The sequence below is a fragment of the Nicotiana attenuata genome, unplaced genomic scaffold (genome assembly GCF_001879085.1).
Source record: "Nicotiana attenuata strain UT unplaced genomic scaffold, NIATTr2, whole genome shotgun sequence".
Taxonomy (NCBI): Eukaryota; Viridiplantae; Streptophyta; class Magnoliopsida; order Solanales; family Solanaceae; genus Nicotiana; species Nicotiana attenuata.
In genome coordinates, this window is record NW_017670247.1 from 1,180,914 (window position 1) to 1,205,280 (window position 24,367).

The following is a 24,367-nucleotide window of genomic DNA, read 5'->3' on the forward strand; positions in this document are numbered from 1 at the left end:
CATTCAGTCAAGTGACGTACAGAACATAAAATACCACCATGCCGATTAGATATTAGACAAATACCTGAACGCTGTTTGACAACGTGCTGCTTCAAGTGGTTCAAAAAAAACGTCCACGTCTCTTCGCTTTCGTTGGCACATATGGCAAAAGCTAGTGGAAATATTTGTCCGTTGGCATCAACTGCAACTGCAATCAAAAACTTAATATCATACTTTCCATAGACATGAGTACCGTCTATGGAGATTACAGGACGACAATGCACAAAACCATCAATTGCTGCTTTAAATGACCAAAACACATAGTTGAAAATATATTCGGGTCTGTCCGGACTCCGCTCACGCCTCCATTCAACAACAGTCCCGGGGTTAAAGTGTTGCAGTGCGGCCATGTACCCGGGCAGATTTGAAAAAGACTTATCCCAGTCGCCATAAATAAGTTCAAAGGCACGTTTGCGACCGAGATATGCCTTTCTTTTGGTTATAGTACAACCATACTCCTGGTGGACGGTTGTAATACACTCCTTAATCTTGAACCTAATGGACACTTCCAAATATGGAATCAAGACAAGAGAAATCAAGTCCACATCCAAGTTGAAGTGATTCTCATTGAATGTGTCCATTTCACATCCGTGCTCGCTAATAAATTTACCCACTTTCCACAAACCTGATTTCTTCTTGCTGGTATGCAACATCCAGTGACAACCCATAAACCACCTACGACATACAGCCTTGTATACCTCCGTAGTTGACTCACTTACCGTCATCTCACGGCACTCTCTTATACTGTAGATTTTTACAGCCCTAATTAGGCGAGCTTTATCGGGGAAATACATGCCCTTTTTCAAAACAGCTGGTCTAGACTCATCATCATCCCTTGTGAGGGCATCCACGTTCGGCGTACTTGGCAAATTATCAAGGTAGGGAATATTTCGCTCATGAAATGGCACGTGGGACTCGTACACTCTTTGTCTACCGGGAGGTGGAGGAACATGCTCCCTCATCAGCTCAGGTTCAACATTCACTTCCTCCTCATCATCACCCTCATCATGGAAGGGTGTCAGACTCATCCGCATTGTTGTCATAATCACTATCCTCTTCCTGACTCTGCGCATCAGCCAAATCACGAGTCAATACATCGTCTATGGGCAACTATGTGAGGTCAGGAACATCAAGAAGCTCGTTTTCACTGCACAAAAAGAACAAAATGATAAGTTACCCAACTACATAAATACATTTGATATAGCTATATCAATTTACTTACAAGTCGCACTGTCTTGACGTTTCATGATGGATATTTTCTTGTTGGTGATGACTCCCGGATGGACCACCGTGCTCCAATACTCCAGAACTACGCATATTCCAACTAGGTACGGGGTCATAACTTGTAAAATTCATATCCGGACGGTACCCCCTATGAAAAATATAAGTGTTAATACAAATCCAATTAAAACATAAAATAAACATCGCTAAAGCGTAGTAAAATTGAAGTTTACCAGTCGTCTTGTGGATTATATAAAGTCAAAAAATTATTTTGTGGCTGCTCATTCGCCGGTGGTGACAAGTTTAAATCAAGGCAAGCTCTTTCATCAGCAATCTGTCCGGCAAAAACTGCTCCAGAATAACCACCCGATGACTGGGGGTTATCCCTACTATGCACGCCCTCATTATTGGGAACGTCTTCCACCTTGACGTACATTTTCAATAATTTTATTATAATAAATTCCCTGTATTCATCCGGAATCCGCAAAAAATCTCTAAGAGTTTCATCATCCTCGATGTTAAACTCAGAATAATAAGCAAACCCCTGCGGAGTCACCGAATACGGAAACCTACCGGTTACTTTAAGGTTAACCGAATGCTTCCTCACACTCATTTTTTTACATAACAACGAAACCAATTTATCATACTCCATAGTAAGCGGCAATTTAACATGACACTGTGGAGGTGAGCTATACCTCACAAAGTTATTCTCCAGCACAACCTCACCCCACCCCACCCCACCCAATATAATGAAACCCTTATTTTTGGCTTTTCAGACATTGTACAAAAATGATTGATAAGAAGAAGAGAGAAGTATGAACGGAAGTTTGAAATTTGTATTGAATGAATTTTCATAAAATTGAAAAGCCTTTAAATAAGGCAAGTCCGAGCTTGGGGTGCAGATTTTTTTTAAGGAATTCGCAGTACAATACTACGTTTTATGTGTTTGAATTATTGTTATGTCAGTTAATTATTGGTGGGGCCAAATTAATACAGTACAGTACTGCGATTAAGTAATTCGCCGTATTGTAATGCGAATTAGTTAAAAAAATATTTTTTTAATAATACGCAGTACTATACTGCGAATTACTATTTTTTTAACTAATTTGCAGTATAGTACTGCGAATTAGGTAGTTATGTAACTTTTTTTTTTAAGTAATAAAAACGTGTTTTTTGTCCAAAAAACCATTAGAAAAGTTTCGGTAGTGGGAATGAAAACAAAAACAAAAATGCAAGAATCTCAAATATTAAAGTCATAGTAGTACCAAATGATAGGACAAATTATTGTAAACTGTCAAGATGTTGGACACTGAAACAAAATTTCTTTTAAATAATATATTTTCCTTCCTATCAACCACACCTTATATACACTTTGTCATTGCAAAATAGGACGGCAATGCAATAAATAAATTATGATGTAAGATTTAACAAACAATTCTTTTTTCTATAAAAAAGGTAAGTAATTTTACTAGCATGATGCGCTACCAAGTTTGATGGTTACAAGTGGTGTCAGCAAATACAACTAACAACAATGTAAATGATGAAAAAAATACTTTAGTAGAGTAGAGAAAATAGAGTTGAGACTTGAGTAGTTTTGTCTTTGATCCTACATTGAAAAAATTGGGAAACTTACACAAATGTCCTAAATAAATCTCAACTTATCAACCTCTAGCCATTTGTCATAGACTTACCAAAACTAGCCAACAAAAATTGAAAAACCAAATAATAGGGTTCTTTCTCTCAAAGAATCACATGCAAAAATCACCTTCCATATTTTTAAGCGTGATTAACAACATTAGATACAAGACGGAAAGGAAATTTCATGGACGGGGTAGCAAATAAGGTGATGAAATATAAAAATATATACAATATTCCAAAAATCTAAATAAAAAAGGAACTTTTTCAATGGGTATAGTTGAAATTCATTGAAAATATATAGATAAGTCAATATACAAAATTTGAGGAAGATTGGAGGTGATTTGGACTGGTTTTGTATCAAAATTCGTATTTAAATCGAGTTCAAAAAAGTCTTCTGCGACACATGTATCAAACATGTATCACGCATGTATCACACACATAGGTATACATAGATATACATGTGATACACAATTGATACAAATATGATACATATGTGATACACAAATGATACACATATCATTTTTTTTCATGTTCAGCTTTTACTTCGAATTTTTAATTCAAACCACCTCAAAACTTCACCAAATCATCCCAAAACTGAGATTCAAGCTCCTTAAGTTGTGCCCAATCTATTCTAATAACACTCACTCAAAACAAAGCAAAAATTTAATATTTTTTGCTACAAATAGCTAATTGGCTAATTTGGTTAATATTAGTAATATTTTATCAATTGACCAATTTTTGTAATGAGCTACTTATAAATGGACATAGCTGATAATTTCCCGGAAAAATATGATACGAATGACTTTGAAGTGGACTCAAGTCTTTATTATAGTGGAGGACGGTGGCGCTTTCATAAATATTTGAGAGTGCTTGAGTAGTTTGGACTCGTAATCCGCATAGGTGGTTATAAAATGGGACAAATTTAGTTCGCGGTCGAAATTATTTGCATTTTGATCGGCACAAGATTTATGAATTAGCACATGTTTATTACATACATTTTATGCGTGAATTTAAAAATGTTACAATAATATAATAAAAAATACGTATTTATTTGTTTCAAGAATAAATTAGATATATGCAAAACTTTAAAATAATATTAGAAATATCAAAAATCCCTCATTTTCCCAAATGGATAATGATATTTTTATCTTTTCCAAACATATATACTAGAAATGAAAAATCTGTATTTTGTACTACAAATTATAGGAATGAATTTTAGACTTACCAATACATTATTTTAACCCAAGTTAAAAATCATACATTATATTAAAAAAATAAAACTGGAGTATTCTTCGAGTAATACAAAAGTTTGGGATTTATTAAGCTCAACACTTGCTCTGAACTCGAAAACAGAAAGAAAAAGCCTTTAACTGAACAAGTGACCACTTAAAACTTCGTAATTTCATTTTCATACCGATTGTAATTTTTTTGGTCATTTTCTCCCGAACCCGCGACAACTTAACAGTAGATCCTCCCCTAAAACTCCAGATCTCGTGCATTTCTCGGCTTCGTCATCAGCAATGTCAATGGATTCAGAAGATCCGATGGACGAGGCATCACCGGTCACCGGACTTCTCCCACTGGCATCAGCTTCGCAACAGCCTTACGTCTCCGAACTCCTCTCTTTCACTCTCGATCGCCTTCACAAAGTACTAATTAATTGCAATCTCCACAAGTTTGAAATGTACTAGTTGATTTAATTTCATTTGAATTGAACTTTTTATTTTAATCTGTGCAGGAACCGGAACTTCTGAGAGTGGATGCGGAGAGAATTCGGAGGCAGATGCAAGAGGTTGCCGTTGGAAATTATCGCGCTTTTATTTATGCTGCTGATGCACTGCATGCCATTCGCGAAGAAGTTTCTTCTGTTGATAAGCATCTTGAATCCTTGGTAATTTTTATATTTCCTTGCAGAAATTTTGTTAATTGATTTGATTTTGAGTTGTTGAACTGCTATTTTAGCTCTTATATAATTCTGAAAGTGCATTTTAGTGTACTAACGAGATAGTAATCCTAAGGACTAAGTGAGACTGATATTTATAAGAATGAGTTCATCAGTTGCATTGCTATTATTGCTCGAATATATATCCAGAAAAAGTGTGAGTGGTATAGGCTTAGTGCATGAATCCTTGTTGGTTAATGGCTTTCTTGAATAAGATTTAAACTAACTATACAAAGCTTCTAAAGACCCTTCTGGATAGCTTATTCAATTTAGGGTGAGCCTTATAGTTGGCTTCAATGTTCTGTTATTTCTTTATGTAAGTGGGAAGACACTATTCATCTTTTTCTCATATAAATTCTTTTTATGAAGAACAAGGACGTAAACACTTACCATCGTGTTTCTTGTTTGCAGATCGATGAGATTCCTAAGCTAACTTCTGGTTGCAGCGAGTTCAGCACCTCTGCAGAACATATCTTGGAGAAGAGGAAAATGAACCAAACATTGCTTGCAAATCATAGTACTCTGCTGGACTTGCTTGAAATTCCTCAGCTAATGGACACGTATGTTTTCGTCAATGCTGTAAGGATCACACGTTATAATTGAATCGGTATCCATGATTTTGAAGGGATAAAATGTCCATGGTATTTGTTTTTGATGTAGATTACCTTCCAAGGTGCAGTTTATGTGTGTGACTGGTAAATTTGCGAGAGGATTCATTTTGGTGCAAACATTGTAGCCAAGTTATCATATCCAACTTTGTTTTTTTACGAGTGAGGGATAGCCTAGTGGAAAGGACCTTTTACCTCAAACATGAGGTTAGAGATTTGAATCGCCAAGACAGTAAAGTGAGAAATTGTCGTTTGCTCCTATGCATAGGGGTTTGAAGTTGTGGTTTAGCATATGAAAATGATCAAGTTTTGTGTTTATTTGGGCGATGAACAAAGTTGTGTAGTTCTGCACTCAAGGGTGTGGCCTAGTGGTCAATGGAGCGGGTTGAGAACCACGAGGTCTTAGATTCAAATCCCAACGGAGACAAAAACACTCGGTGATTTCTTCCCATGTGTCCAAGCCTTGGTGGAAGAGTTACTTGGTACCTGTTGCTGGTGAGGTAGCAGGTATCCCGTGGTATAAGCCGAGGTGCGTGCAAGCTGACCCGGACACCACCACGGTTATTAAAAAAAAGTCGTGTAGTTCTTGGAGCCATTACAGCTGCCAAACCTGGAGCTTCAGATAGAATTGTCTTGCATAGCACAGCCATGCTAGTAGTCAAGCTTGAAAAGAAGTTTTATCACTTTTATGTGTTCAGAACATAATGCTCTGTATAATTGCTAGAACTAAACAGTATCATTATTTTAACCGGCCGTGCTTCATTGGTGCTAGACTTAATGAATCTCTTCACTTTGCAGATGCGTGAGGAATGGGAACTATGATGAAGCTCTTGATTTAGAAGCATTTGTTTCCAAGCTTTCAACAATGCACCCCAAGTGAGTTCTTTTCTTTGGTTTCCAGTATGAACTGATTTTTACTGAATTTGCTGAAAAACTATTAAGGTACTTTTGCTTCTTTTTCATCCTAGGTTACCTGTCATTCAAGCACTTGCTGCAGAAGTTAGGCAGACTACCCAATCTCTTCTTTCTCAGCTTCTCCAAAGACTTAGATCAAACATTCAGGTGACTGCTCGCATAGATTATGTATATCATGTTACAGTGATGCTATTGGCGCATACTTGAATGGAAGTTCTCCATAAATTATGAAGCTTAAGACCTTACTGTTCACTATTTATTGGTGCAGTTGCCAGAATGTCTGCGTATCATCGGATACTTGCGTCGAATAGGGGTGTTCAATGAGTATGAGATGCGCTTACAGGTGAGACTGATTCATTTGAACAACACCGGGTTTTACGCCTACACCTACATCTTCCATTTGCTTTTGGTCTTCATTAATTGCATTTAGTTCATTATTTTTACCAATAGCTGACCAGTTTTGCCCCTTCAACAGTTTCTAAGATGCCGTGAGGCCTGGCTTTCTGGAATCCTCGATGACTTGGACCAGAGAAATGCTTATGAATACCTTAAAGGGATGATAAATTGTCATCGAATGCATCTCTTTGATGTTGTTAACCAGTACCGTGCAATATTTGCTGATGATACTTCAGGGAGGGAAGAAAACTATGATGGTGGGCTTCTCTTCAGTTGGGCCATGCACCAAATTTCTTCCCACCTCAGAACTCTAAAAATGATGCTACCAAAGATCACTGAAGGAGGTTCTTTATCGAACATTCTGGATCAGTGTATGGTGAGCACATATTTATCTGTGCCAGACTGCTCATTTGAAATCATTTTGCATTATTAAAATGCCTATTTGTCTAAAAAAAGAGAGAGTAAAAGTCTTGCCTGTGATTGACCTTGATGTCTTCTGCTTGCAATCACCTTAAATACTAAACACGTGAAAGAAAAGGTATACAATTATGAATACAGAACAACGCGAGTCGTAAGCTCCCAGAAATGGTTGGAGAAAGATAGCTTTTAAGTTTGTCCTTACCATTCAAGTCTCTTGTTGCACTTTGGCCATCCTGCTAGAAGCATTCTAGATCAAGATTTTGACATGATTTTCGAGAGGCAAAAAGCAGGCAACTGTATTTTCTTCTCTCTCTCTCTCTCTATCTATCTGGTGGGGAAGGAAGGGGAGTGGTGTAGCACAAAAGCAAAAAAGCATACTTACCTTTGGGTAATCTTATCTGATGAGCTAGTTCTAAGAGCCATATAACTCAAAATCTAGACAGCAACCTAAAAGAGTAGAGTTGAAATCCATCCGTTTGTGTCCCTCTAATCGCTTTGCTTTACTCGGTCAATTTCAATTCTCAACCTATCTCTTTGTCACGTTTTGGGGACAATTTCATTATCCATCTTCTTCGTCACATTTTTTGAATCTTTGTCCACTCTTTGGCCCCTAACTGCCGTGAAACCAAAGCAGATGGCATTAACTTTCTTGTCCTTCTCCCACATTTACAATAGAAAATAAGCAGGCTTCAATTCTCTGCAGGCTGAAAAGTTCAATCACTCGACAGATCCAAAATCTAAACTGACTTGGCTCTGATGGCATAAGATAAAGTAGAAAGTTCTTTGTTGTATATTCTAGTATAATGAGCTATTAGTTAAAGAGCATGCTTGCAGACTTTTCCTTAAATTCCCTTCGTCCTGTTTTATGTGACATCATTTGACTGCCACACAATTTAAAATGCTAATTTGACTATTTCTATTATAGTAGTAATAGTAGAAAGCATGGACAGCTTTAATTTTGTTTATTAATGAGATTAAATTCTTGAAAATTGTGAAACTCTTTTAGAATTGTATTATTATGAGAATAGTGTCAAACATTTTCCAAAGGAGAGACTATCACGTAAATTGTGAGTAGGGGAGTATGTTCCCCCTCCCCTTTCTTTTGGAGTTCTTTTCTGTTGGATTGAGGAGTTGAAGAGGCATCACCAACCATAAGTTCTTCTCTTGTTATTTCGTACGAGATGTATTGAAGCCATCAGAAATCAGGCTCCGCCAAAGCTTTGTTTAATCTATAAAGGTGTTCATATTTGCACAGATGCATTCGCGAGATAGTTATTGCTTGTTTTGAGGCGTTGCAATATTTGTTCCTATTGTTGCATTTGTTATTTACTTACGCCGTGTTTAAATCAAGCTTTGGGTTTAACTCATTTATTGATGCTTTATTCCTTTTTCTCCTGACAGTACTGTGCCATGGGGCTTGGTTGGGTTGGACTGGACTTCCGTGGCTTGCTTCCCCCTCTTTTTGAAGAGTACATACCTGATTGGTTCTTTGTGATTTTGGAATGTTAAAATTGGTCATTAAGCTAGTTCATTTATGCATTTCATTTTCTGATGATTTTGCAGGGCTGTCCTTAAGCTCTTCTCGAAGAACATGAATGCAGCTGTCGAGAATTTCCAGGTATATATTTTGTCACCAATGGTAAAAATCTTTTACCTAGCACAGTCAGCCTAAATGGAGGCACTCAGACCTGAAGTTATCTTTTGAAATGAGCACCCAATCATTCTTCGCTCAGGATTGGTAATGTGTATACTTTACTTGATTCCAGTTGGTCCTTGATTCTCATCGCTGGGTTCCATTACCAGCAGTTGGCTTTCCTGCCAGCAGTTTTGGTGAAGAAAGTCAGGAAGATGTTACTCCTCCCTCGAGTCTAATGGAGCACCCACCCTTGGCTGTCTTTGTTAATGGTACGTTATAAGGCGTAGTTCACTACTTAAGCTCCTTTTGCGAAGGTTCCCCCTTGTTCATTGGCAACAACTGTTAATGCACCAAGATACCAATAGATGGATTTTTAGGCCAGCATGAGAGACATCTAGGTTATGAATTCAAAATTTTGCTTTGGGTTCCTGCTGGAGTACACTAATAATTTATGGTGTTATGGATGTTATTATGTCACCAAAATTGCTTTAATGCCTGTTATCTGCCTGCGGTCTCCTGCCAAGCATAGGCAAATTTCTTTTAGAATCCTACAAATTCATTCTTTGGATTTTCCCATGAATGAACACAAAACAAGAGGATTTTAGAGGTCGATTCACTTTTCTGTAAATCTTGTGGAGTTCACTAATCGATTTTAAGCTATTTTTTTAAAGTTGTGTTGCTGGAATTTTGTTCTGATTTTGAATTCTGATTATTTTATAATTGAGAACTCAACTATAGAACTGGAATTGTTTATCTAGTCTAAGCATCTCTAATGTGGAGGAAAGCATCTTCATTGAGTGCTATGACCTACAGGTGTGAAAAAGATAAGTCTTTGATTTAGGGCAAAATTTGAGCTTCTATTGAATCACAGAAAAGTTTGCAGGGCCTCATATTGTACGAATTGTATCTTAATCAGTTTACTATTGAGCTGTACTTCATGACTATTGGTTTCAAAACCACCCTGCATCAATAAGGTGTCAGGTTCTAATCCCACCAAAGTTAATTTTCCTCTTTTCCTTCCATTCCTTCTATTCACCTGCCCACCTGCACCCAAAAGAAAAGGAACAAAAAGAAAGTCAGTGGCCACTGTTATTTGGTATCTCTAAGATAATAGCTTCACCAACTACTAAGAACTATTGAGCTTTCCACTGATGGAACAAACTTCAGATTTATGTTTAAAGCTCCAAAAGAAAGGAAAGAAAATCATTGGCTTTATGTTTCAACTAATTGCTAAATAGTCTCGCTGCACTAATCCAGTTATTTTTGCATCCTGTCTATGATTTGCAGGTGTCTCTGCGGCAATGAATGAATTACGACCGTGTGCTCCATTAAGTTTAAAACACGTGCTTGCACAAGAACTGGTGAAGGGGTTGCAGGCTGTTTCTGATTCTTTACTGAGATATAACACTACTCGCATGCTTCGAGAAAACGAGTCTCTGCTTTTTCTATCATTATGTCGAGCATTTATTGAGGTAGCATCATATGAACATGTTTGACTTCACTTATAATTGATTCTCGCACCCATTGATTCAATCATACAAATTATGTACTTTTCCAGGTTGCTTTCCCGCATTGTGTTACTTGCTTTGGCCGTTGTTATCCGGGTGGAGCTGCTCTGATAGCCGATGCCAAAACTCTTTTTGATGGAATTAGCCGACTATTGGTGACCTCTTCCTCCAGAGAACTTCCAAAACCAGTTCGTAATTCAGAGGCCAAGAGTATATCAGAAAACGGTGACATGCCTAAGAAGGAAAATGGGGTAGTTCTTAGTACTGAACAAGCTGAGAGTACCAACACAGAAGAGGAACCCAACAATGTCCCTTCAGAAAATGAGGAAAAGCCTGGTAATGTGTCTTCGTGATGTTGAAGAGCTTATACGTTTGGAAAGCCAGTTGATATATACTCCTTTATACTGCATTTTCTGATGAAGTACTAAAGAGAATCAGAAAGATGCTTTTCTCGGTTCTTCAAATCCAGGGATAAACCTTTTCATCCAATGAGATAGTGGTTGTGGCTGATTGATTATGATCAGATAGCTATAATGAGCATTCACGTTTGTACTCGGTTTAAAGGAAAGATACTACTCGGATGGAGTTTGGCCTGTAACAACTTTGAAAAAGCTTTTCTTCTCTTCCTCCTCACTATTCATAGTGTTACTGAGAATGAATTGATTTATATACGAGATATCGAAGTGTAATGAAGATTTTGTATAAATGGTGATGCTCTAGGGTCTGCAAAGGCACTAAATTGTATGAACTCTCCAATATTATTTCATTCTGAGAACAAAATAGGACTTATATGCTTTCTTCGGTGAAAGAAGTGTTTGTTCCATATGCTGTTGCATTTTTGAAGAATCTTTTTACCAGGGTAAAAACTTTGCATAACGGATTTGATCTACAGTTTATTAATAGTTGATACTGGAAAGTGGTCACTTTAACTAATCATGAAGAAAGATCCGTTAAGACTAAAGAGACAAGAACAACCTTTGGAACCAACAGTCTTTAACCACGGTTGTGTCTAAATTGTGTGAATCCATCTTTTACTCTTCTGTATACAACTTTTCTCAACTTTATTCTATAAAAGTTAAGAAGTTTAAATAAAATCCAGATGTATATTAAACAAATCAGAATTGATCTCTTTCTCTTTCTTCGTGCAAAATCAAATTCATGTAGTAGCTCTGTAGCTGCATAAAGTTTGAGCTGTATTCGTCAACTTTAGAAAGTTCATCCCAATTTCCCCCTTTTCATTTTCTGTTTTGTTTATTGTTTATGTTGTTGACTTCTGAAAACTTGACAAGACAAAGAACAAAAGCTAGCGACAAAGCCGAAAGATTGACGCTCAAGGAAACATGACAAAATCATTTTCAAATCCTATGACATAAAGACCAGTTAACAAAAAAAATGTGAAACCAATTTCTTTACTAATTCTTTTTGTTGTACTTTAGTCAGTTAATGTTCTACATGATGGAAAGTGACAACCATTTTGATAATAGTTATTGCTAATACATCATTTATTTCAACCACCTAATCCCATCCTGAAAACTTTTGGTTCTTTGTTATATTCGTTCAAATGTAACTTTCTTGTTCCAAGACTTGGGATTGATGGAAAGGCTTCAAGTTTATATTCTTTTTGTTGTCATTTTACATTCAATAGCTGTAGAATTTGCTTGTGAGGGCCAAAATGTTGTTACTAATTGTTCAGCTAATGATCATGAAGCACTTATTGATTTCAAGAATGGCCTAAATGATCCTGAGAACCGGCTTTCGTCATGGCAAGGAAAAGACTGTTGTAAGTGGAGAGGAATAGGGTGCAGTAACACTACTGGTTCTGTTATCAAAATAGACCTTCACAATCCATTTCCAGTCAATTCTGCTGATGTTACCAGGTATGGATTTTGGAACCTGAGTGGGGAGATTAGGCCTTCTTTGTTAAAAATCCAATCTTTACAATACTTGGATTTGAGTCTAAACACTTTTGGTGGAATCCCAATTCCAAGATTTGTTGGTTCTTTGAAGAACTTGGGATATCTGAATCTATCAAAAGCTGGGTTTTTTGGCACAATACCTCCAACTTTGGGAAATCTTTCTCACTTACAGTATCTTGATGTTTCTTCAGAATTCTCAGCCTGTTGAAAATTTTCAGTGGGTGACTCATCTTGTTTCTTTAAAACATCTTGGGATGAACCAAGTAGATCTCTCTATGGTAGGATCAAGTTGGTTGGAAATGCTAAACCAGCTTCCACATTTAACAGCGTTGCGTCTTTCATCTTATGGCTTGTCTGGATCCATTTCATATCTTACTCTTGTCAACTTCACTTCACTAGCTTTTATTGATCTTAGTTTCAATAGTTTCAACTCAATGTTCCCAAGTTGGCTTGTAAATATCAGCAATCTCGAACATATAGACTTGAGCAACTCTGGTCTTAGAGGCAGAATTCCACTTGGCATCAGTGAGATTCCGAGGTTAAGATACTTGAACCTTGCGCTTAACACAAACCTTAGTGCCAGTTGCCACGAACTATTTAGAGGAAGCTGGAAACAGATAGAAGTTTTCGATTTAGGCTCGAACAAACTACATGGAAAACTGCCTAGATCCATTGGGAATATGACTCATTTGACTCACTTCAATCTCTTATTGAACAACATTGAAGGTGGAATACCGAGTACTATAGGAGGACTATGCAAATTAATCAACTTCGATTTATCAGGAAACAACTTGACAGGAAGTCTACCTGAAATACTTGAAGGAGCCGAGAAATGTGATTCCAAGAGGCCATTGCCAAGTTTGATGTACTTAAAGTTGAGCATTAATGCTCTTGTTGGTAAAATACCAGAATGGTTGGGTCAGTTGAAAAATCTTCAACAACTTGGATTAGCTTCCAACTTTTTTGATGGCCCTATACCAGCTTCTTTAGGAACACTTCAAAATTTGACCAACTTGGGACTTTCAGGAAACCAGCTAACTGGTACTCTACCAGAGAGTTTCGGACAGCTTTCTGAATTATCTGTTCTTGATGTTTCGTCTAATTTCCTCATAGGTACTTTATCAGAAGTTCATTTTAAGAACCTGAGCAAAATGAAGATTCTTGACCTTTCATCCAACTCCTTCACCTTGAATGTTAATCCAAACTGGATTCCTCCATTTCAGATTCGAAATCTTGACATGGAGTCTTGCCATTTAGGTCCTTCTTTTCCTACTTGGCTCAAGTCTCAAAAGGAGCTTAAGTTCCTAGATATTTCAAATGCAAGTATTTCAGATTCAATTCCAGGCTGGTTTTGGGACATTTCTTCTAATCTATCCCTGCTGAATTGTTCTTTTAATCAGTTAAATGGTAATCTACCAAATCCATTACCAATATTTCCCTTTGCAGATATTGACCTGAGCTCAAACCTATTTAAGGGAACCATTCCTTTACCTACTGTCCCAATTGAATTGCTTGATCTCTCAAACAATTAGTTTCAAGGTCTCATCCCTCAGAATATTTCTGAAGTCGTGCCAGATTTAATATTCCTGTCTCTTTCAGGTAATGAAATTGCGGGTGAAATACCAGCTACTATAGGAATGATGACCCTTCTTCAAGTCATTGATCTATCAAACAATAAACTAACAGGAAACATACCTTCAAGCATAGGGGAATGTTCTTACCTAAAAGCCTTAGACCTTGGGAACAATAACCTATTTGGCTTAATTTCAAGTTCCTTGGGTCAATTGAGGCAGCTTCAGTCATTGCACTTAAATGACAACAAATTCTCAGGAGGGATCCCCTTTTCTTTCAAAAATTTATCCAGTTTGGAGACACTTGATCTCGGAAACAACAGACTGTCTGGAAATATTCCCTCTTGGATATCTGATGGTTTTCCAAATCTTAGAATCCTCAGATTAAGGTCAAATTCATTTTCAGGAGAACTTCCTTTAGGAATGTCAAACTTGAGTTCATTGCAGGTCCTTGATCTTGCAGGAAACAACTTAACTGGCACCGTTCCGACAAGCATAGGAGACCTAAAGGCCATGGTACAAGAGCAAAAGGTGATGAATATTTGTTGTATGGGAAGTATAGAGGGCTTTACTGTAACACATGTTCAGCTTGAAATTAAACTAGTTTTCAAAATCAAATGCAAATCCAACTGTATTTGATTTTTCTTTTTAAAGCCAAAATAAACTCCAAACTAAACAGGTACCACACAAACTCAACCAAATTAAACTGCTAACTACAGATTTCTCATACTTCCAGGAATACGTCTAATTAGTTTAACAGTCTACTATTTAACAGTCCCAAGTTATTACAGATTGATTACAATGAGCAAACTATTAAATCACAAAATTCTATCTAAACGTGAGAGAGCTACTAAGATTGCAAATCCATAGCAGAGGTTCAGCCTCAATTTCATTTCAAAAGCCCGGAGTGTACAAATGTGTACCTGGAGATTGCAATACAAGGAGAAAATGAAGATCAGCAGGAGCAAACAACAGGCACAGCAGCAGGAATCAGTAATAACCACGAGTAGAGAAAGCTTGAGAGTGAATTTGAAAAACCAGTTTCAAAAGTACACCAAGACTCTATCACTTCTGATCTCAATAGACTTGTCAAGAAACAACTTATATGGAGCATTACCTGTGGAAATGACTAAGTTGCACGGCCTCGTGGTTTTGAACTTGTCTGGAAACCAAATCATTGGACAAATCCCAGAAAACATTTCAAGATTGCGTCAGTTGGGATCGCTTGATCTCTCGAGTAATAAGCTTTCTGGTGTCATCCCATCAAGCATGGGATCGATGTCATTCTTGAGCTATCTTAACTTCTCCAACAACAATTTATCCGGTATGGTTCCTTATAAGGGGCAGATGACAACTTTTACAGAGTCTGCTTTTGAGGGGAACCCCCATCTTTGTGGAGCTCCACTTCTAGTACTATGCCAAAATGGAAACTCAGACAATACAACTGTACTGAAGAATGACTACAGCGATGAATTTTCTGATAAATGGTTTTATGTGAGTGTTGGATTGGGATTTCTTGTAGGTATTCTTGTTCCTTACTGTATCTTGCTCGTTCGAAAGCCATGGAAACGAGCTTATTTCAGTTTCCTGGACAGAGTCATTGACAGATTTGTCTCAACTGGAAGCAACAGAGTAACCAGCAGCAGACGATCAGGTCCAAGCACTAGATTATCATTTTAATCATTGTATTAAGTTTCATTAGAGGTAAAGAAGGTGAATCCCGTTGTACATAAGACATCTTTTAAATTTAAATTTAGTAAAGTGTGCTCTTCTTCTTGCAGATATTAAAAACATGAGATACAGCAAAATTGGTGAAATTGTAACTTTATTATTATCTCAATGTTTGAATTAGTTCATGTATACAAATTAAAGGGCATATACCCAAGAGTTAACTAACTAAAAAAAATAGTCAAGTGAATAATTCAATAGCTGTAGAATTTGCTTGTGAGGGCCAAAATGTTGTTACTAAATGATCATGAAGCACTTCTTGATTTCAAGAATGGCCTAAATGATCCGGAGAACCGGCTTTCGTCATGGCAAGGAAGAGACTGTTGGCAAAGGTTTCAAGAAGACGGATATTGACGTTGATGCCCAAAGCAAGAACACTGCTACGGCATTAACAGCAGAGACATGGGCGTCTCCATAAAATCAGTGGCCTAAAGCCAAATTTTAATAAGAGGCCTTATACTTTTTATATTAGTATATATACACATACATATACTTGTTATTTATAGTGAGGCACAAATATGTAATATGATTAGCAGCCTAATTTTTCTTTATAGATGTTCTTGGAGTATGTTCTATTGACATATTAATTGTTATGAACAAAACTTTATTGTCGATGTTGATTTCCTCTTAAAAATATAATATATAGTTGTGAATATGAGAGAAATTGTTACAGAAAAAACAGCCAACATTGAATTGTTGGGTCTTGTAATTTAGGCGAATAAAATATTGCAAGAGTTTATTTGGGATCCAGACCCATCGGGCAACTAGTTAAAAGGACTTGGGGTTAGCAAGTATCTAATAACAAATTATAATCTCTATAAAATTAAAGGACACGAAAATATAACTTTTAAGTCCCTAATTTTTCTTTATTACGTTATCCACTATGTATTGTTACATTGCTAATATGAGATAATCACAAGGAGGAATAAAGTGATAATGGTCCAATGCACCTATAATTACATGACGCATTATCTTAGGATTATAGTTAACACAGCTACCAAACTGAATGTCTGACACTAATGCATAAGATAGTGAATATAAAAGAAACATGGAAATAATGGCGATTATGATTCGTATAATGGAAGAAAAAGGAGTACAAAATCTTACGCTAGAAGGAATTGAAATAGCCAAATTCCTAACGGGTATCACTTATAAAATATTTTTGAAATGTGTCTTGTATATGAAAAAGTGTTATCACTTATGAAGAAGAAAGTAGAACGATATGTATCAAGATTTCCCTATGCAAGCAAAAAGAGTACTGGCATTGAGAAACAGAAAAATACTACTAGCACGTATCACCAACAAAAAGTAATCTTTTTCCCTCCTTATAAATTTGTTCGACTTAATTACATCTCTCACTACTTCTGTCGAAAACTCTTGTTCTTCAGTCGGAATATAAGTTAATCATAAAGCCATGATAGCATTTCCGCAGTTGGCGGATTCAAAAGCGAAAGCATGAGAAAAGTGGCAAACTTAACTCGAAGAAAACAAAATTGCAATTACATTACAACAGCCAAAGGATGTCATGTTGACATTAATCAAAATTGAGAGTTGCTAAGAAATGTGACCATGCATCTGGCGCTTTGGAACAATTTCTCTACTTTTTGCCAAACTGCAGATTGAACTTCTAAAAGCTTTCTTGCCTTATCCTGCAATTTTGATTGGCGCCGAATTGTTTCACCATGAATCTGGCCAGGACAAAAGAGGGTTAAATGAAAATGTCAAAATCAGAAAACATCAAAGAGAAATTTCAAGCGGGATAATAGCCAATTCCAGTCAGGCTTATGTCAGTAGTTGAATCCTCAGAACACACTCTCTAGACCTAAGCTTGACTATCTCACCAATGTCAAGATGAGAATAAAAACTAGACAGCTTGTAAACACAGAAATTTTTGTAAACACAGAAATTTACCTTCAAAAACAATCTAATCAGAGCCTGTATATACTCAAAATTGTTTCTGCATGAAACCTCGTGAATAAAGTAATCCACTAGCAGTTCAATAAATTGCAATTCTTGTCTCTTCTCAGGCTCCTGCTCGTCGTCGTCATCTATTATCTGAAGCATTCGGAGCTCCATATCCAATGTTGAAGGCGACAAGCTTTTGATATAATCAGTGAATGTTGCAACTGCAAAGACATTAAACGTGTCAACCTAGAGTCTTTCCAATAACAAGGAAAGTGGATACATATAAAGAGAAAAAGAGGAGCTTACAATTCTCTTTCTCCGCGCAGGACTGAAGAATTTGCAAGAATTTGGATGCTGGAAGATCAGTTTTCTTACTGTTCTTTTCCAATTCGGCATTTTGTGTATTATTCTCCTCATTAGCACCTTCGCTTGGTTTAAATAATATCTCACCGGACAGAGATGGTATTGAAGGCAAGAAGAAAGGTGCTCTTTCAGGTTTCTTTGGAGGCTCAATGGGTTTGTTGCGGGCCTTTATTATATCCAGGTTGATCAAGCTCTGCCATTGACTCTTAGGCAATAGTGAAAGAGTGACTAGATCTGGAATTTGATGACCTGAATATAAAAACTGGGAAGTATCAAGGGACTCCGATTGCTTAACAATAGTTTTATTATCATTGTTTTCACCATCTTTTGCAGAAGAAACTGACGGCATCTTAACATTGACTATTTCTTGTCCACTTCCGTAAGATGCAAAGCTGGCAGCTCCAGAGAACATCGCTTGATTGACCCACAGGTAGACGCCATTTTGGTCAACATGAGATGTGGCCAAGATATCCATATTAGGCGATAAAGATAATGCAGTGATAGACAGATCAACCTGAACTGCATCTATCTGCCTAGCTAAAATTACATCCCAAATTCTGAGAGTCCCATCCATACTGGACGTCAAAAGCCATTTCCCATCCTCGCTAAAACACATATCAGTGATACGGTCAGTGTGACCCTCAAATTTACGAACCATCCTCTGTGCAATAACATCAAATAGACGGATAATTAAGTCATCTGCCACAGTAGCCAAAAGACCATTAGAACGGTGGAACACAATCTTAACTAAGGAACACCCAACCTCCCATTTATATTTCAAATCACGTCCTTTGAAGTCCCAAACTTTTACATCACCATGGTATCCAGCGCTTATCATGATGGTATTTGTTGCATCACAAGCTATGCCAATTACTTCCCCATTGTGAGCAGCACTTTTACCTTCCAACTGATCAATATAATTGCCACGGCTGATTCCTGACTGCAGATTAAATCGTTCAATCCAACCGCCGGCAGTCCCTAGTACAGCAAAATTGCCACAGGCACTAATAGCACAGGCCTTGACTGGAGTTGGATTTTCAGGGCATGGAGTTAAGATATGCTCACCGAGAACAAAATTCTGAAGCCTCCATACATAAGCCCGTGGGGTGTCCATGTGACATGTAACCACATTGCACCAATCACGTTCCCTGATTTCAGCAACATCAAATGCAATAACAGGCTTCAATTTTATCTCCTCCTCTTTCACCTTAAGCTTCTTTGCTCTTTTAGACACATGTCGCTGGGAAAGTTCTCTACTTTGTTGATCCTGAACAACAGAAAAAAGACGAAACGCTCGATCTTGACCAGCAGACAAGATGTGACGTCCATTTGCGTAGAACTTGATACATAGAGGAGGAGCACTGTGACCACTTCTAAACCGTAGTAAACGAGGGTCCCCACCACTTGTATCGAAGATCCACATTTTCATTGAATTGTCTGCGGATGAACTCATGAGGACAGGCTCATTAGCAAAGAACTGAAGTGAAACTATGGAGGAGTCATGGGCCTCCCTGACGACAGAGTGCAGCCTTCTCTTCTCAAGATTCCATATGCTTATAACACCAGATGAGCCTCCAGAAGCTAGAAGCGGCTGCCCATCAGTGCTGAATGACAAGGCATTAACAGCACCTCTTGTAGAGTGGCTAAATGTAGCTACCTCTTCATCATAACGAATGTTATGAACATGAATCTTTCCATCCGCACATCCAACAGCAATAACATCTAGTGCTGGAGATGAAACACAACAAGTAATAGAAGATCCCCATCCCTTGAACTCATAAATTTTCTTCTTTGTGCTTATATTCCAGAGTTGCAAAGCACCTTCTTGACTTCCTACCATAACCTGTTTGCAAACCACTTAATGTAAAAAAACCTGTCCAGTGAAACATATAGGAACAAAGAAACTAGCTAAACTACCTTTTTTCTTCCTTTAAGAAGAATGTTTTACATTAGCTTTTTAATTTTGGGTTTCCAGGGGGAGAGGGAGTGGTTGTATTAACTACTGTCACCAACACATGCTTCAGTTGTTGTGTTACTCAAAGTCAAAAAAAAAAAAGCCATACCTTATTTAAATAAGTGTCTGGATGCATTATGCAGCTAGGAGAGAATTTATCATCTAGCTTTATGTGTCCGATCGGAGCAGGATTCTTGTCTATACCTTTAAACTGCCATATGAAGATATTGCCTTCAACATCAACACTTAGGACGTGTTCACCAAAAAGAAGCAACTGATTGACCTTAGCACTATGGCTACTCCAAGTAGCCACCTGACCAAAGAATAGTGAATCATTGCATCAGAAAAGGATAAAAAGGCCCCTTATTTCATGCTGAACTTCAAAGGTGAGCCCAAAATAATAATCTGAACTGAAATACTTAAAGGAAAAAGGAGAAGACAAAAATGTGCTAATAATCTATGAAATAGAAAGAAACAGCAAAGTAACTGGTAATAGGAGCAGGAGGGCCCAATCCTTGCACCATTTGAAACAAAACCTGACTTTCATCCAGCAAAAGAAGAGAAAAAGGAAAGAGAGATCAGGAAAGGGGATTATTCAAGAAGAGATCCCCTGAAGGCAGATGCCTCAGACGAACTCTTTCTATCCTACTCCAGAAACATTCAGATCATCAATAAATTATAGGAAGCTAAAGCTCATCCACATTTATAGCAAAGCTTTCCGAAGATCATGGGTTTTTGTGAACGACGCAATGACAGAAATAAACTTCAACACATTTCAGAGAGTTCGAAGGCATTCTTCTCAAACTGATATAAGGGTAATAAGATCAATCATCTAGATCGTCAGAGTGGGATGCTTCAAAGAGCTAACATGCACAGTTTTGGGGGAAAGAGCTATTTCCAACAAAGCCTAATCAAGATTAATACATTCAGAGGAAAAAGCAAACCTGATGAGCACGCTTAACAACTGCAATATCACTCCCATAGGCAGCAAAAGTATATTCACGATAAGAAGCGAGAGCTCGAATCTTCTTTGGCAATTGAGGACCTTTAATAATTAAAATAAGAATGTCAAGGAAGTGCAGGAAAAAGTTTTAAGAATGACACTAAATAACTCCTTAAAGATTAGTAACAACTCTTTTCCACCACACAATAGACTGAACACCAGTTATATTAGGCCAGATGTTTGCCTAAGTGTTCCGGTTTGAAACTTGTACGAAGATAGTAAAGGGATAAAGTGAGAGATTCAGAGAAAACCTAAAGTTTTAGAAACCAGCAATTTTCCTAGAAAAGACAAATTACTTGACGTTGGAACAAAAAGGATCAGGTAGAGTGGAATGGATACAGAGGGTTCATACAGGCAACCCCAAATACTTTGGGATTGAGGCATAGTTGATTTTTAGTTGACAATAATCTGGACATGGCAGTATAGCTAACTAGTACGGGCTGCAATCTAGTATTAAAACTACTAGTAATGAGTAAAATTCAACTGATCATTGTTTCTAGAAGAGTAGAGCTCATCGTTTCCTCACTTTTTGTCAGCAGCTGATTGTTTCTCTTATAATACCTTTTATAAAGATATCGTTTCCCTTATTTTACTGAAATGGTCTTCTTACATATGCCTTTTCCACCTACTAGCCAATTGACCTTCCCCTAACTCCAGAGCCGCAAAACACTGTAATGCATTGACTGATATCATTAACCGTGCTAAACTTCCTATGGAAGTAATGCATGAACATCATTCTCATAACTTCCCTCTAGACCTATCTGCTATTGAAACCAAAGGATTTCTCCTCAAATCAAGCAAGTCTTTCAGCTATAGATCAATCTATCACATCTCCTTCTGAAGACAATTTGCTCTTAAAACTTGTATCCATTTTTGTAGCCCTCTTATAAATCCCTTTTCAAATTTTACATCGAACTCCACAAAGAAAACCTGAAGTGAAAAGTTCAGGTCCAACATAACTGACATTAATTCTCCCATCCTACAGTTATAGATTAATTACAGTTCGTGGGATGCCAAAAAAGGCACAACATCTCAGAATCATTTATTTTTCTAAAACAAATAGATGGTAAAACTGCTGAAGAAGGAATGGAGCTTCATTTAAATATCTAAACGAATGAAGCTTTTCTGGAATCCCCAAAAGGGGATTGCAAAAGGTTACACGTGACTTATGTGTTTTGTTTTTATGAACTTAAGAAACCTAGTTCCAAATTTTATCTTCTCGAAGAACCAGATTTCCTGCCAGTGACCTCTTCAAGCAAGTTTAGACTAAATTAGGAATATTACTGCAGCGTAGGACAAGATATGGATAAAATTGAAAAGAATGCAATAAGCTCCAAAACCATAATAGAAAGAAGTGAATACGACTGGCCGTTCCAACTGATAGCATCAAAGAAAAGGAAATGTTGTCTTCTCCTAAAGCCATAACAGCATAACACTGATGTACTCAATGGCACGCTCTCTAAAGTAATGGCTTTTTTTCTTAAGTTATAGAGGACTAGAAAATATAAGCACTGTTTGCATGATCAAGTGACATAGCTAGCAGAAAATAATAAGAACTACATCTGCTCTAAAGCCCAGTATGTTAACCAGAACAGAATATGAAAAATTGATAACTAAAATTGGCATAATAATTCCGTCATGCATTCAGTATCTATTGAAATTTCATCTACTTATTTCTCAGCCTTGAATCATTCCTTCACTAGAGAAGTTGCTTGATAAATTGGGCGAATTCAGTGAGAACAGCAGTGATTAGCCTGGTATTCAAACCCAAGTGGGAGACTCTGATGGATAGCCAACTCATTGGTACACATTGTGTGGTATAATATATATCCTAACTATGCTCAACTTTAACTATTCTCCGAAATCCATGTGTGCTGTCATATCATCTGCCTCTGTCTTACGCTATTCCTTCTTGGCTTCTTAGGTTCACAACATATTTAACTGTTCCACACACCCTTTTTCAAAAAGAAAAAAAAAACCAAGAAATTTCTTCAAAACACTATGTCCTTGTACTTTGCAGCCTACAACTATTGAAGATATTCAAGAGTTCATTAATTTATTTCAGTCTAAGATCGCCCACAGGTTATTAAAACATGACAAAGTCCGTCGCAGTAATTCTCAGATATCAGAAATGGGACTCCTTGCTTAGTGTTAACGGGTAAAATACGGGTATGGATACCTTATTCTGTGTAACTCAAGAGACCTATTTAGGGCATAAATCAGTTACCATGAAATCTTCATTTAACCCTGACCACAGCCAATACCTCACATAACCTGCACCTACCAGAAAAAAAAAATGTTCTTTCTCACTTCAACTACCCTCATCACCCCTCCCAACACCCCCACCCCCAAGAAAAACAAAAGGTCCCATAATATTTAAGTTTTAACAGAATCAAAAGTTCAAATATAACAAATTTCAAGAATTAAGCTGGTTAGACAAAAACTGAAAATACTGACATTATGCAGAATCACAACCAAATAAATAAATTGCTTACCAACAAGGACCAAATTGAGTTTAGCGCACTGCAGATTCAAAAAATGAAAAAAAGATTAAATTTTTACCACAAAAAAAAAAATAGAACTTGACAAGGGTGAAGGGAGAAAAGGCATACGTTGTAAACTTGGAAAGCTTTGCCGACGCTGACGGTGACGAAGGTCTCAGTGCCAAGTCTCTGTACAGAGAAGGGAACATTGGTCGTAATGTATCCAATTGCTCTAAATGGTTCGAATATCCCCATTCCCCTTTTTTTCCACAACACTTTGAAAGAAGCTCTTTTATTGAATTACTGCTAAAGCTTTCTTATTTCTTCTTCTTTTCACTACACTTAGAAAGAAGGATTTTTGCGTCCAGGAAATTGAAGCCCTGCTAAAGCTTAGGGTTTTGGAAGTGAGAACCTCTAAACCCTAGTAGGAGTGTTCCCTTTTCTTTTTTCTTTTTTTTTTTCCCTTTATTTTTCTTGCTTCCTTCCTTCTTTCTTTCGTTTTATTTGTTCGAAAAATAGTAGTACGTAGTTTTGATCTCTGAGTTATCACATTATTACAGTTTCAGTCCTCCTATTATTCAACTGAACACATTTGAACTTCAGTTAAATTAAGTGTACTGTTTTGGTCTAATTTAAATAGTTAGAACTCCATTGTTTTTGTTAAAAGTAAATTATTCGGTTAAAAATAATAGATTTTCAGCCATATTTTTTTAGAGATAATTGCAGAAAAGTACAATCCACGTAGGTGCTCTTCATCCGCATGCCAACATTTTAAGTTTTCATCTGCATAACCCATGAAACCCTCACAATATGATATCATCGCCTCGATATAACTTTACGGATCTATGTGCACAACTAGCTTAAATCGATCATATATATTCCTATTACAACTACAACAATGCAAACAAACTATAATGCAACTCGAAAAAATTTAAATTTTCTTCTTCCCCAAGTTTTAAATAGCAGAAACAAAAAAAACAAATAAATGGAAAAAATTACTGCAACTTCGCAATTTAGCAGAGAAATCAACAACAAAAAATTAACTTTATACATCGATTGTTCGAGAAAAAGTAAGAAAAAATTTTAATTTCAGTTTTAAGTTCACATATGTTTTACATGTA

At 37.0% G+C, this 24,367-nt stretch overlaps 2 protein-coding genes and 1 pseudogene across 2 annotated transcripts; 2 read left to right on the plus strand and 1 right to left on the minus strand.

The window, feature by feature from the left end:
- The first annotated feature begins 4,238 nt into the window (after positions 1-4,238).
- On the plus strand, positions 4,239-11,148 carry LOC109236630 (conserved oligomeric Golgi complex subunit 8). Its single transcript, XM_019402824.1, has 12 exons — positions 4,239-4,547; positions 4,637-4,789; positions 5,252-5,400; positions 6,247-6,324; positions 6,417-6,510; positions 6,632-6,706; positions 6,839-7,135; positions 8,581-8,648; positions 8,743-8,797; positions 8,946-9,084; positions 10,103-10,287; positions 10,374-11,148. The coding sequence occupies exons 1-12, from the start codon at positions 4,419-4,421 to the stop codon at positions 10,674-10,676; spliced, it is 1,725 nt and encodes a 574-aa protein (XP_019258369.1). The 5' UTR covers positions 4,239-4,418; the 3' UTR covers positions 10,677-11,148.
- A 502-nt stretch (positions 11,149-11,650) lies between these two features.
- Positions 11,651-15,601, plus strand: LOC109236632 (annotated as a pseudogene).
- A 1,230-nt stretch (positions 15,602-16,831) lies between these two features.
- Positions 16,832-23,758, minus strand: LOC109236633 (U3 small nucleolar RNA-associated protein 21 homolog). Its single transcript, XM_019402825.1, has 7 exons — positions 23,376-23,758; positions 23,259-23,286; positions 20,705-20,805; positions 19,870-20,073; positions 17,750-19,649; positions 17,450-17,664; positions 16,832-17,226 (listed from the first exon to the last, which is right to left on the minus strand). Exons 1-7 carry the CDS (start codon positions 23,499-23,501, stop codon positions 17,077-17,079), a joined length of 2,724 nt encoding a protein of 907 aa, XP_019258370.1. The 5' UTR covers positions 23,502-23,758; the 3' UTR covers positions 16,832-17,076.
- Positions 23,759-24,367: the final 609 nt, after the last annotated feature.